Below are 12483 nucleotides of genomic sequence, written 5' to 3'. Positions count from 1 at the left end.
TCATCCCTTTTTTTTTTTAATTGAAGTGTAAGTTGATTTACAATTTGTTGATCTCTGCTGTACAGCAAAGCGATTCAGTTGCACATATCTATACATCCTTTAGTATTCTTTTCCATTATGGTCTATCACAGGATATTGAATATAGTTCCCTGTGCTACCACTTCCTAGAAAGAGACCTGCGGTGTTTTGGGGGAGTGGGCCAGAGCCCTGTTACCTCCTGAGGATCCGGGGGGTGGATGCTGGGTGCCTTTCCTGCTTCCCTGTGAGGAGCGGGCTGGCCAGCTGCAGCTGGGCTCTGTCAGGACCTGAGCCGTCTGCAGAGGGTTGCTCGCTGCAGCCTCGGCTGCCCTGGGCCGGGGACCGTGTCATGCTCCGGTTGCTCCCCGCAAGTGCAGAGGTGGCCCGCCCCCCTGTCTGCCAGGCAGCGGGCTCAGAGATCTTAGGTCGGGTTGGGCCCTAAGGGTCTGTGTGCTGTAGAACCATGAGAATCCTTTTTGCTTTTGTATCTACCAACTCTTCTCTTTTTTTTTTCTTTCTTTCTTTTTTCAAAATTTATTTTGGCTGCACCGTGCAGCTTTCAGGATCTCAGTTCCGCAACCAGGGATTGCACCGGGGCCATGGCCGTGAAAGAGCTGAGTCCTGGGGCTTCCCTGGTGGTGCGGTGGTTGAGAGTCTGCCTGCTAATGCAGGGGACACGGGTTCGAGCCCTGGTCTGGGAGGATCCCACATGCCGCGGAGCAACTACGTCCGTGAGCCACAGCTGCTGAGCCTGCGCGTCTGGAGCCTGTGCTCTGCGACGAGGCCGCGACGGTGAGAGGCCCGCGCACTGCGATGAAGAGTGGCCTCCGCTTGCCACAACTAGAGAAAGCCCTCGCAGAGAAACGAAGACCCAACACAGCAAAAAAATAAAATAAATTAATTAATAAATTCCTACCCCCAACACCTTAAAAAAAAAAAGAAAGAGCTGAGTCCTAACCATTAGACCACCAGGGAACTCCCACTACCAACTCTTTTCATATCTGTCACTGTCATCTCGTTGTCCATGGCAGCTCCCTGAGATAGGTTTTATTCACAATGTACGTTTACACACAGGAAATGAAATGTCAGAGATTAATTCCAGTTTCTTCTTCACAGACATAAGGTGGCAGAGGCAGGATTTGAACTTGGGACTCCCACCTGCATTTTCTATTAGCTGAGAGCAAATCCTTTGTCCCACTCCTTCTCCTTTCCTGGCCATACATGGAACTGCAGAGGAAATGGTATCTCTCATGTTCATCTCGGTTCATCTCTCATTCGGCTCAGATTCTCAGTGGGGAGAACTTGACCCCTGCCCACTCCTCCCCAGCCCAGCAGAGGGCCCGGTGCCCCTTCTTGGCGTCATCGCCCCATGGGCCTCGGGGGGCGGGGGCACCTGGCCCATCTGTGCTCCTTTGTCAGTATTCTCTAGACGTCTTCCTGGCCCTGCTGATCCCGAGCTATATATCTCTGCGTTTCCCTTACTTTAGCTGCTTAAAGCCAGACTCTTCCTTGTTAACTTCCAGGATCCCTTTCTAGGTGTTTCGAGGCAGGCTGTCTAACAGAACATGTGTTTACCGTTTGCCATGGAGACGGTTTGGGCCTTTCTTCCTCGAGTGGTGATAAAACGGTAACAGGGCGCTCACCCTTCCAGCAATTTGTTTGGCAATTCTAAGAGACCTGTGGAAAATGCATGAAGCCTGCGATACAATAGATAAACTGAAAGGCTCGGAAGAAAACCCGCCTGTGGATAATGGGGCGATTGGAAAAACTCTTTCTTTGCCCTCTCCGTCCTCGTCCCAAAAGAGATCATGTTTAGGAATAATTCCTCTGTTAATTCTGATGCTTTCATCCCGGGTCAAAAGCTTGTTGGTGCCTGCTTGTCACATCTTCCCTCCTTTGGTTTCTTCTGGCTTCTTTGGCTTCAATTCACGTCTTAATGAGTCTGAGTTCTCTCAATAAAGGCCGCTGCCCTAATGCACAAAAGTGGAACCAGAACCAGCTTTGTGTTATCTGCCAACCATGTGGACATTCTTCTCGGTACTGCGGTGGGGACATCTGAGGGCGGGTCATGGTTTACTGGACCTCGGTGGCTGGGGGAGAATTGGGCCAGCCCATCGAAGCAACGTCTCTGATGTCGCCTTCCTTTTGAAGGAAAGCAGTGAGCTTGTGTGTGTCCCTGCCATTACCTGTAATGCCTCTACCGGTGGCTGCCCGTCCTGTTCTAGAACAGCCCTATGTGTGTGGCCTTGAAGTGTGTCTCCTAAACACTCCTCCTAGGTTTCTCCAACTTATACTTGCAACTCACAGACAAGGAAACCGAGACGAGGGAAACCCAATGGCTCACCCGAGGTGATAGCGGAAGGTGATCACAGCGGGAGACTGGGTCTCTTTTTTTCTTTTTTTTTTTTTTTTTTTTTTTTGCAGTACGCGGGCCTCTCATTGTTGTGGCCTCTCCCGTTGCGGAGCACGGGCTTCCGACACACAGGCTCAGCGGCCATGGCTCACGGGCCCAGCCGCTCCGCAGCATTTTGGATCTTCCCGGACTGGGGCACGAACCCGTGTCCCCTGCATCGGCAGGTGGACTCTCAACCACTGCGCCACCAGGGAAGCCCTGAGACTGGGTTTCTTGACTCTCAGTCCCTTGTTCTTCCCTCTGTACTGCACTGCTTCCTGGCAGTGGGTGGTGAGGGCATTGCAGTGCTTTCAATTCATAGCCCAGAACGTGAATTCATTGGCCAGATCTGGTAGGGGAAAACCTAGAAGGCTGTCATTCGTCCAGTGTTGTTTGCACCGTGCACGATGCCCTGAGCGCTGTGGATGCTGTGAAGTTTGTTGAGTGGATGACCTTTTAACATGAGGACATTAACATGATTTCGGTCGTATATGTCGATCTTGGTGTCTCACGAACGACATGCTCTTGTGGCAGTGTAGATCTGGTTCAAAGGAACAAGCTCCGGTAAAGGAACAGTGCCGATGGGGAGAGTTGCCTCTGGGGAGCCCACAGCAGAGAGGTTCGGGACCCTGAAGTGAGGCCTTAGGAGAGAGAACCTATCCAAGTTATATCCTTGGATAGACCTTCCTTACAGACATCTCTCACCTCGTTCCCACGTCCCCTGGGGGTGCCAGACGTGGGCCCTCCTGCATCAGCTGCCTGCTTGTTCTGTACGAGCAGGGCAGCGGGCCAGGCTCTCAGGAGGAGGAGGAAGTCGCGAAGGCAGCTTCTGTTCTGCATTTGGGTCTGCAGATGCACGTGCTGGGAGAGGACCTTCTGCGGCGAGAGCGTGTAGGCCCTGTGGCGTTTACAGGTGTGAGGACGGGAAGAAGGCCTCCCCAGATGCGTGCACTGGCCACCCCTCAGGGACGGAGACTTTTTTTAAACATCCAGAGAAAAAGACACCAATAAGCTCATAACCAGCTACTTTGGTATGAAACATAAGGCAGGAACAGATTTCAGAGAGGTAGATATGAATCTCTGGCTTTTGTGTTGAGAGCTCTTAAAAATGATTACTAGGAACCAAAATAGGTTCACCAGGGGAAAAAAAATCCCAAATGGAGCGTTCTTTTTTCTGATAAGGTTTACTAGAAGAGAAGCATTATGGCTTTTGCTCCTGGCCTCTGCTGACCTTGCTGACAGATCTTGTGGAGTGGGCGGGGAGGGGTGAATTAAGCTGGTGTATTTATTCCCTGGGGCTCCCGTAACAAAGTTCCACAAACTAAGTGGCCTAAAACAACAGACATTCATTCTCTCACGGTTAAGGAGGCTGGAAGTCTAAAATCAAGGTGTCTGCAGGATTGGTTCCTTCTGGAGACTGAGGGGGAATCTGCTGGTGGCTGGTGGTCCTTGGCCATCCTTGCCTTGTAGCTGAGCTCGGTCACCGTCTTCATCCTCCCACAGCCTTCTCCCTGTGTGTCTCTGTGTCCAGATTTTCCTCGTCTTGAAGATACCAGTCAATGGATGAGGGTCCATCCTAATCCTGTATAACCGCATGTTAACTCGATTCCATCTGTAAAGACATTTCCAAATAAGGTCATGTTCACAGGGACCCGGGGTTAGGACTTGAACAGATCCGGGGGTGGGTGTGTACAGTTCAACCCACAGTAACAACAACAGCTAGTGAATGGCCTTCCTTACACCCAGCCTTGTCTCTGAGCCCCTCTCCTGTTCCAGCATCCCCCATTTGTGTCCATAGACTCATGGAGTTTTAGAGCCAGAGGGATGGTCTCATTTACTTTGTCTTCCTGACAGTCTGCTCTAGCCCCCTGTTGTGACTTGGAGCTCTTGGAGTCACAGAGGTGTCTCATGGCGGCCCAAGATCCCTGAGTTCTTTTCCTGGACACATCTTGCTCTGTCTTCTGTTGAATTACACTGCAAATAATGGTTTCTTGTTCCTCATGTGCCTTAACGTTATTTCCCCAAGAAGATTGTAACTTCCTTAAAGACTAACCTTATCGTAGTTCTGCTTGCATTTCCATGGTCTACCATGAAGCTCCTGGGTATTAATAAGCACTTACTGGGGTGAGCACCTGCGGGCCGGGTGGCTGCCCCATGGCGAGTGTCTCATCACCTTCCCACAGACCTACTGAATCCTGGCGTCCCCCTCTCCCCAGCCCTGCCTCAGAACCCTTCTCAGCGCAGGGTGCTGGCCACTCATTGAGCAAAATCCCGCCGTGGAGCAGATTGGGTTTTAGGTGAGGCTTTATCTAGGATTTGAACAAGCTGACCAGAACCGAGTTGTTCTCCTTTTCTCGGCTCTGTTTTCTCACTTTGGGCTCCATCAGCTCTCTCTCCTTCAGATCCCAGGATGACTGCTCCCAGCTGCCCGGTCTCCTAGCTTCCTCTTGTCCTCAGGGAGGGACAGTGCTCCTGTCCCAGCATTTCCAACAACAGCGCTGAGCCTGCCTCTGATTGAATGGACTCGGGTCACATGTCCTCTCCTGAGCCGGCAGCCCCAGGAGGTGGAACGTGCTGACTGGCCTGACCAAAGTCACGTGATCCCAGTGGGGCTGAGTGGGTAGAGGCCGTTTCCTGAGACCAGGTGTTGCCTCAACCAGAGGTCAGGGCTGGTGGGGGGATGGAGAACAGAGAGATGGATGTGGGGATGGCGCGCGGCATGCAGTCTTGCTTGTCACCCTCGTTTCAGCATCAGTCTTCCCTCTCTAACCGGAAGGAGTGTTCTTTCCTCTCAGGAATACATTGATGCCCACCCTGAGACCATTGTCCTGGACCCCCTTCCCGCCATCAGAACCCTGCTTGACCGGTCCAAGTCCTATGAGCTCATCCGGAAGATCGAGGCCTACATGAAAGGTACGGACGTGAGTGGCTCAGCCTCCGTGGCAGTCGGCCCAGCTCGTGGACACAAGGTGGTCGTTGCGTGGGGTGGGAGGAGGGACGGGGGTCCGGCCTTTTTAAGCACTTTGACACAGGAAGCAGCTGTACGTTCTGGGGAGGGCCTTTCCTTCTCCCTCTGTGGCCAGCAGAGTTAGGAAGTAAAAGTCCTAGGGTGCTCTCTTTGGGAGACTGGCTCCAACCACTTCAAGTTTTGTTGTCTTAAACCCACGGGTGCTGATGAAGTATCCAGATAAGACAGTGGTTAGAGAGCAGAAGTGCGTGTAGAATAGCTCAGCGGCAGGCGGGCGAGTGGAGTTACGTAACCGGGCGAAAGAGACAAACAGAGAAATTGAAGGGCCTTTGATCAAACACATGGAGATATGTAATGTGGCGGCTGGACCTTGCGGGGTACGCTCTGTTCTCGCAGGCGGGAGCCCCCCTCTCAGCTGCAGGAGCGTCTCCTGCCAGCTGCGGGCCCCTGCCCCTGAGGACTCATCCTCCCCACGTCCCAGGGCAGGGCAGCTCCAGAGAAGTCGGGCTGCCTTTCCAAGGTGTTTGTTTATGTGAGAAGGGCTTTTTGGAAAGATTCACGTTCACAGTAACCTCCTAGCTCTGCCCCCTGGTCCAGGCGTTCCCTGCTGAGAGTTCTTGTTTCACTTTAAGAGAAAGTGCTTTGCCTGGGCCTTGGGGCTGCGTGAGAATCCATCCTAGAGGCAGGAGAGGCAGCCCTTGTTCCTGCCATCCAGGCCACATGTGTGTGACCTAAAGGGGCTGCCTTGAGCCCTGACCTGGATGGTGACTTGGCCCAGGTGTTGTTCACGTGATGGTTGGACCAGTGGGTGCTTTGACTCACAGGACCAGCATGGGGATAATGAGTGCAGGATTTACTGGGTACGTGCTGTGTGCCCAGCACCGGGCTCAGCCTTCTTCTTACAGTCTCTCTTCTGGTGCTTCTTTATAAAGGTGGGCCAGACCATCCGTCCTCCCTGTTTTGCACAGGAGGCTCTGAGAGGTTAACAGGGATGCCAGCATCACCCAAGCCTGTAAGCTGCAGAGCTAGAATCTAGCCACGTCTCTCTGACTCAGGCTCCCCAGCTCCTAACCCCTAAGCTTGACTTTCATGTCCGTAGTCAGAGGGCCCCGGATCTAGCAAGCACCTGGCGTGGATGCAGTCATGGACCCTGGTCAGGAGAATTGGTGAGTGCTTGGTTCTCTAAGGAACCTGCCCTGTGCAAGAGCTGGCTGGTGGACCTGGCTGTCCTGGAAGAGGTCTTGAGGCATTTTGCCCTGGGCGCCTGGCCGTCACCAGGAGACAACATGGACATGACATTCTTGGGGGGCCCCAAAGCAGGCAGCGTTTTTCAGCATGCCAGCATCCTCCCATCCTTGGGTCTGGAGTGGTCAGTGACCGTGTCAGCTTCCGTTCCCTTTGCATTCCTTCCCTGGGTTGAACCAGAACCCCCAGATGAGAAGGAAGATCTATAGTGATGTTTTGGCGGAACATTGGTTCTGGAAAGGAAATCCACCTTTTCCCAGGAAGTGTGTGTGTTAGATGCCAACTATCTGTGAAGGGACAGGAGATGACAGTATGGGGTCACCCAGGAGTGGGAGCCACTGTTCCTGCTCAGCACTTTACCCTGGAAAGCGCTGAGGCATCTGGATTGGATCTTGGAATCTGTCTCCATTTTCATGGGTAGAGAACCAGGGCTGGGATCAAGGGTGAGCTCAGGCCTAGGGCGTGAGCATGCGTGTTCAGTGGGCTGGACTGCAGGGCGCACAGGCAGCAGGGTTGTCGCTGGGGGGTGAGTACTGAGGGGGCGAAAGCCTCCCAGACAGGGCGGGGGTGTGAATGAAGCAGGGAGGGAGCTGAAGTGGGGTGCTTGTGTGGACTTGCAGACCATCGGTCAGAGGGGGGACTTCGAACACCTTGGGCAGTTGGGAACTCCATTCGAGAGCAGCCTTTGAAGGTATGGGAGCTGGTGAGTGAGGAGATGAGAGTACATTTCAGACAGGCAGTGCAGACGCGGCCTAGAGGTAGATTTTGATGGTCGTTACTGTTGTGAGGGTGACCTCCCACCCAGCCACAGGTGTGAGGGGCTGGTGACTGGCCCCCAGCGGGGACACAGGCAGACCCCACTCAGCTCCAACCCAGCTGAGGTCAGCTCAGGGGCTGCCTGCTAGGGGGCCCAGTGAGAACTTGTTGACCAAACTCTCAAGACCGGCTTGGTCCTGGGCCAGCAGGAATTGTGTGGGTGGGCCGTGACCGCTGCACCCTGGGCTTTCCTTATCGTGCACGCCGAGCCGGGCTGGTATTCTTCCAGGAGCGCAGGCAGAGGCTGGGACTTCCTGGAGCCTTTTCCTGCCCACCCGGGGCGGTACATGCGGAAGCACTGCTGGCTCCCACCTCCCATCCTCCCAGAGGCCAGGCTGCTCCTGGCGCAGATACAGAGAACCTGCTCTGGGAAGCGCATCCCTGGCGCTCCCCTGCCGCACTCCTGCGACTCCTGGAGGCTCGCAGCCCTGTTAGTCCTGCTGTAAAGGGCCGTAATTACCCTTTCAGCTCCTCAGGTACGGCAGTCCAGGTGACACCGCTTTTGTGTTGGGAGAAGGGGCTTGGCAGAAACTCCCGGAGCTGTCGCCACCCCTGTCCAGCGTGGCTCTCCCTGTCCTCAGAGAGCCTTAGTGGCTGCACAGAAGACAGGGCAGTGGGCGAGGCTGCTGCAGGGAGGCGACAGGGCTCCCTGCTCTGCACTGGGGGTGGGCTGGTGGGCTGTGACACACGGGGAGGGTCTCCCGGGGCTAACAGGCAGAGCCCTTGGACCGAGGGTCCACGCTCGGGCCATCCATCGCTGCACAGAGCATCAGCTGTGGGGGACAGGTGAGGCCTGCTGCCCGGAGCTTCCAGCCTCACCTGTCTGAGGACCTGGGCGGCTCTGTGTGGTTGGCGCCATCTCAGTTCCACGCTCCCAGAGCTTATCTTTTCCTAATTCAGAGCCTGGAGGGGAGGCAGGGTCCTTCCAGCTGCAGACGTGTCAGCCTGAAACCCGCTGACAAAGTTGCTGCCATAGCAGAGACCTGGAGGGTGGATGAAATGAGATGGACTTCGTTTCTCTCTCGCGTAAAAGCCCAGAGGAAGGCTGGCCGGTGCTGGCGAGTGACGGCGGGGACCTAGGCTTCCCCCAGCTCGTTGTTCTTCTGGCGTGGCCCTCCTGGTCCGAGGTGGTGCTGAAACTCGCACCACCACATCTACAGTCTAGACATTAGGATGGAGAGGGGACTAAGAAAAAGGGAGCAAAGGGAAACAGCCCTGGGTATCTTCTAAGGAAAAATTCTGGAAGCTACAGTAATGTTCTTTCATACCTCAGTGGTCAGAACCGAGTTACAAACTGAGCTGCAAGGGAATCGGGGAACGTGGTCTTTATTCTGGGCAACCATGTGGCCAGCTAACACTTGGGAGCCCCGTCACCATGGCAGAACAGGGAGGATGAGTTTGGGGCACAACTAGCTGTCCGCCTTCCCCTCCGGGGAGTGGGTTCCTGCCTGCGGCATCCATGGGTGAATGGCTCTTGGAATGACCTTTCCCCTTCCAGCTGGCCAGGGTGGGTGGCCTCAGCAGCACGTTCCTTCCACATAACAGCTCATACGACATGAGATCAGTAGGCTGACGGAGTGATCCACCCAGAGTGCCTGGGCCCCAGGTTTCCCTAACAGGTGATTGCTTCTGGGCGGGGCTGCACCCACACCCTTTAGCCAGAGGCAGAGATGGCACTAAACCTGGATCCAGTTCAAACCAAGTACAGGAGCCTCCCAGAAGTTGAACACTGCCTGCTGCCGGCTTGCGGGGAGCGGGAGGCTGCGTCACCAGCCGAGATTGCTGGACACGCATCTGCAGGCCTCTTCTCTCGTGGGCACCTGCTTTCCGCATAGGGCCGGGGTTTTGAGGTGGAAGCCCCGAGACCAAGGCCCGGCTCTGCCGCCCTAGGACAAGTGATCCTGGGCAAGGCTCTAGCCGACTCCCGAACTGGCCGGAGCGATGGGCGAGAAAGCCGGGCTGTGATTGGAGATTGTGGGTTTGTGTCCTTGGCCCTGGGGGCAGCAGGTGGTGGAGGGTCTCAGGCCACAGGGCAAAGGGCTCAGAGGCCCTTCCAAGACGGCTGCCGATGAGGTGTGGCTGCCCCGGCAGCTCCCACACATGCGCTCTGGGGGTGACAGATGGCCGTCCGGACGCCGGGCCTCCCTGGGGACGGGGGGTGCACACCGCAGATCGAGCGCCTCTGCCTGTGGTTTTCTGGGAGTTTAATCAGGGCTCAGCTTGCAGGCCGTTTGGAGGCTGGATTGAAATGGAGTAATCCAGACACCAAGCAAAGAGAAAATGACATTCTGCAGAGCCTGGGAGACACGATCCCCGCACAGCAGCCGCCGCGGGGTGGGGGTGTGTGGTCGAGTCGGGGGGTCTCACTCAGAGGTGGGGGCCGGCTGTCCGCCCTTGGTGAGCTGCGGAGGGCCGTGGGTGGGAGAGGAGAGAGCGGGAGGGGCCTTGGAGTCAAGGCCTGGGCCCCAGGTCCGCCCGTGTCCCCAGTGTTGTGGTGCCTGCAGGTCACCGTTCCTCTAGGGCCGCTTTGTCAGCGCTCAGGGGGCACCCCGACTGCATGCCAAGCACTGTGTTAGCTGGTTTAATCCTCACCATGACCCTGTGAGACGGGCGGTACTGTCACCACCCCGTAGCGGTGCGGATGCTGTATCCATTGAATCTAGTTGGTTAAGGCCGCAGAGCTACTAGGGGCAGAGCTGGGGTTTGAACCCACGCCATCTGGGTGGGTTCTTAGCCAGTGGTTCCCGAATCCGGCTCCCGGCCTGACGAGGAGGGGTCGAGGCCACAATGGATGCAGTGTGGGCTCCGGCCCTGCTGCTCTTGCTCCGCCAGCTGGCACTGCCCCCGGGTGCCCTCTGCTGTCCAGGCGATGGCATTGTCCAGACAAGATCCCTGCTTCAGTCATGGAGTCTCTGCCCCATGTGGTTATTGAGGAAACAAAAGTCCTGTCCCTTTTGAGAACAGCGGTACATTGTAATGGAAGAGAGCAGGCTTCGGCCCTGACAAGCCTGGGCTGAAATCCCAGCCCCACTGGTGCGGCCTGGGCAGTCACTGGCCCTCTCGGAGTCGTTTGCTCATCTATGATGTGCGGTTATCATCACCTCGGGGGAGGTGTGGGGAAGGTCTGGCCCTGTCCACTGCAGCAGGTGTGGCCCAGAGTTGGGCGCCCGGTGCTCTCAGCTCCTCCCCTTCGTCCCACAGGATGCCCTGGGTTTGGGTGGGAGGCACGTGGCCGAAGCTGGTAGTTAGTAGCAGGGCCTGGAGTCTCGGAGGACAAAGAGGAGAGGGGTGTAGCCCCCCCAGTCAGGATTAGCTTCCAGCTCCGATTTTGTGCAGGAGGCTGGAGTTTTGGAGTAACCCACCAGGACGGTGCTTCGCACACCTGTCGGGTGGGCCTGTGAGGAGTTGGCCCCTGTGGCATCTACCGGCCCTGGGGCTCCCCGGGTGTCAGCCTGCCCACGTCACGGGGCCGAGGGGTCAGGTGTGAGGGAGGACCGGCACCAGGCCAGGCCTGGACACACTCCCGGAGCGGGTGGCCACGGAAGAGGCTCGGGCCCCGTGGGCTGACAGGGAGGCGGGGGCCTTTGCCTGGGTGCTCCGTGCCTGATTCCACTCCAGGACTTTGGGCGTTTGGGAGAAACATTGTCCTCGTTCCCACGTCAGCCACTTCCAGCCATGCAGGCAGAGACCCCGCGTCCAGATGGAGGTGTGGGGTCTGCAGAGCAGGGTGGTAGTGGAGCACCGCCTGTCGGCCAGGCCGAGGTGGGCCCCGTGTCAACGTTAGGAGGCAGCTGGTCCTGAACCTGGCCCTGCCCCGGGGCCCGAGTCAGTCCTGAGCCCTGGCGAGTCTCCCATCTGTCACCTGCACGGAGGAGGTAAACGCCCTCGCCCAGGGTGTCGTGAGGAGAGCACGTAGGGCCGGCCTGGCCCTGGGTGGGCGGCTTCTCCTCCCCTTGTTGCTAACCCTCCCGAGGGGGCTGTAATGATCCCCTTTTTCAGTTGAGAAAAGAGAGGCTCTGGACGAGATGCCAGACTTCCTGCTCATCTGCTGGCACACGGAGATGCTCGGTCCTGGCCGGCGCCTTACACAGACCCTGCTGGGAACCCCTGTTTCCTCCTGACCCACAGACCACCCTCTCAGGAGGCACTCCCGAGTGACCCCCCGCACCAACCCAGGCCCTGATGGCTCCTCCAGGCCTGTCCCTGCAGCCCCTGCCTGTGCAAGGCTGACCTGGGCCAGTAGGTGAGCCAGACGCTGTCTTTGTGACCTCTGGCTCCCTTTCCCCTTGTTGAGTTGACTGACCCCTGCAGACTCGAGATCCCCAGAGCCTTCTTCCCCCTTCACACGCAGTCTCCCAGTGCCCAGGTGAGAAATCTCAACATCTCTTCCCCGGGACATGATAGGGCAGACGGATGCTCAAACACACCTGTTGGTCAAGGTTGATCAGAAAGTACTAGACACCAGTCATTTACACTTCAGTGTGAATGTAAGACCCACCTAGTGTCTTTCCAGCCGAAAGATTTTTTTTTTCTTTTTTTTTTTTTGCGGTACGCGGGCCTCTCACTGTTGTGGCCTCTCCCGTTGCAGAGCACAGGCTCCGGACGCGCAGGCTCAGCGGCCATGGCTCACGGGCCCAGCCCCTCCGCGGCATGTGGGATCTTCCCGGACCGGGGCACGAACCCGCGTCCCCTGCATCGGCAGACGGACTCTCAACCACTGCACCACCAGGAAAGCCCCCGAAAGAGATCTTGAGCTCTTGATGCCCCCAAACTGTTCTCCGTATCTTAAAGATGAGGAGAGAGGCCCAGGGAGGTGGGAGGACTGGCCATTGGCCACTCTGTGCCTCCAGCTCAGTCCAGGGGACACACGCCTCTGCAGTAGTCTTTTCTACAGAAGCAGTGCTGTAGTGAATCTGGACTGGCCTGGCTGTGTGCATTTAGGCCAATTATTTAACTGCACCGCGGAGCCTCAGCTTTCCTATCTGTATAATGGGAATAATGATAGCAGCCCCTTCCTCACAGGGTTGTTGTAAGGATTAAACGT

The 12483-nt window shown here is 56.5% G+C and overlaps 1 protein-coding gene across 3 annotated transcripts in view; it reads left to right on the top strand.

Annotated features, from left to right (window-relative positions):
- Nucleotides 1–12483, top strand: part of ITPK1 (inositol-tetrakisphosphate 1-kinase) — a 163264-nt gene that overhangs the window by 112014 nt on the left and 38767 nt on the right. For all 3 annotated transcript variants that reach the window (XM_027120405.1, XM_027120406.1, XM_027120407.1), the window contains one exon: nt 5206–5323. In XM_027120405.1, coding sequence (XP_026976206.1) covers nt 5206–5323 — 118 coding nt within the window. The remainder of the gene's footprint in view (nt 1–5205; nt 5324–12483) is intronic.

The sequence above is a fragment of the Aethalodelphis obliquidens genome, unplaced genomic scaffold, assembly GCF_003676395.1.
Source record: "Aethalodelphis obliquidens isolate GAN/ISIS:26980383/991018 unplaced genomic scaffold, ASM367639v1 scaffold21, whole genome shotgun sequence".
NCBI classification, from domain to species: domain Eukaryota; kingdom Metazoa; phylum Chordata; class Mammalia; order Artiodactyla; family Delphinidae; genus Aethalodelphis; species Aethalodelphis obliquidens.
The sequence above is the reverse complement of the archived record's forward strand: the minus strand, read 5'-3'. Positions and strand labels throughout refer to the sequence as shown.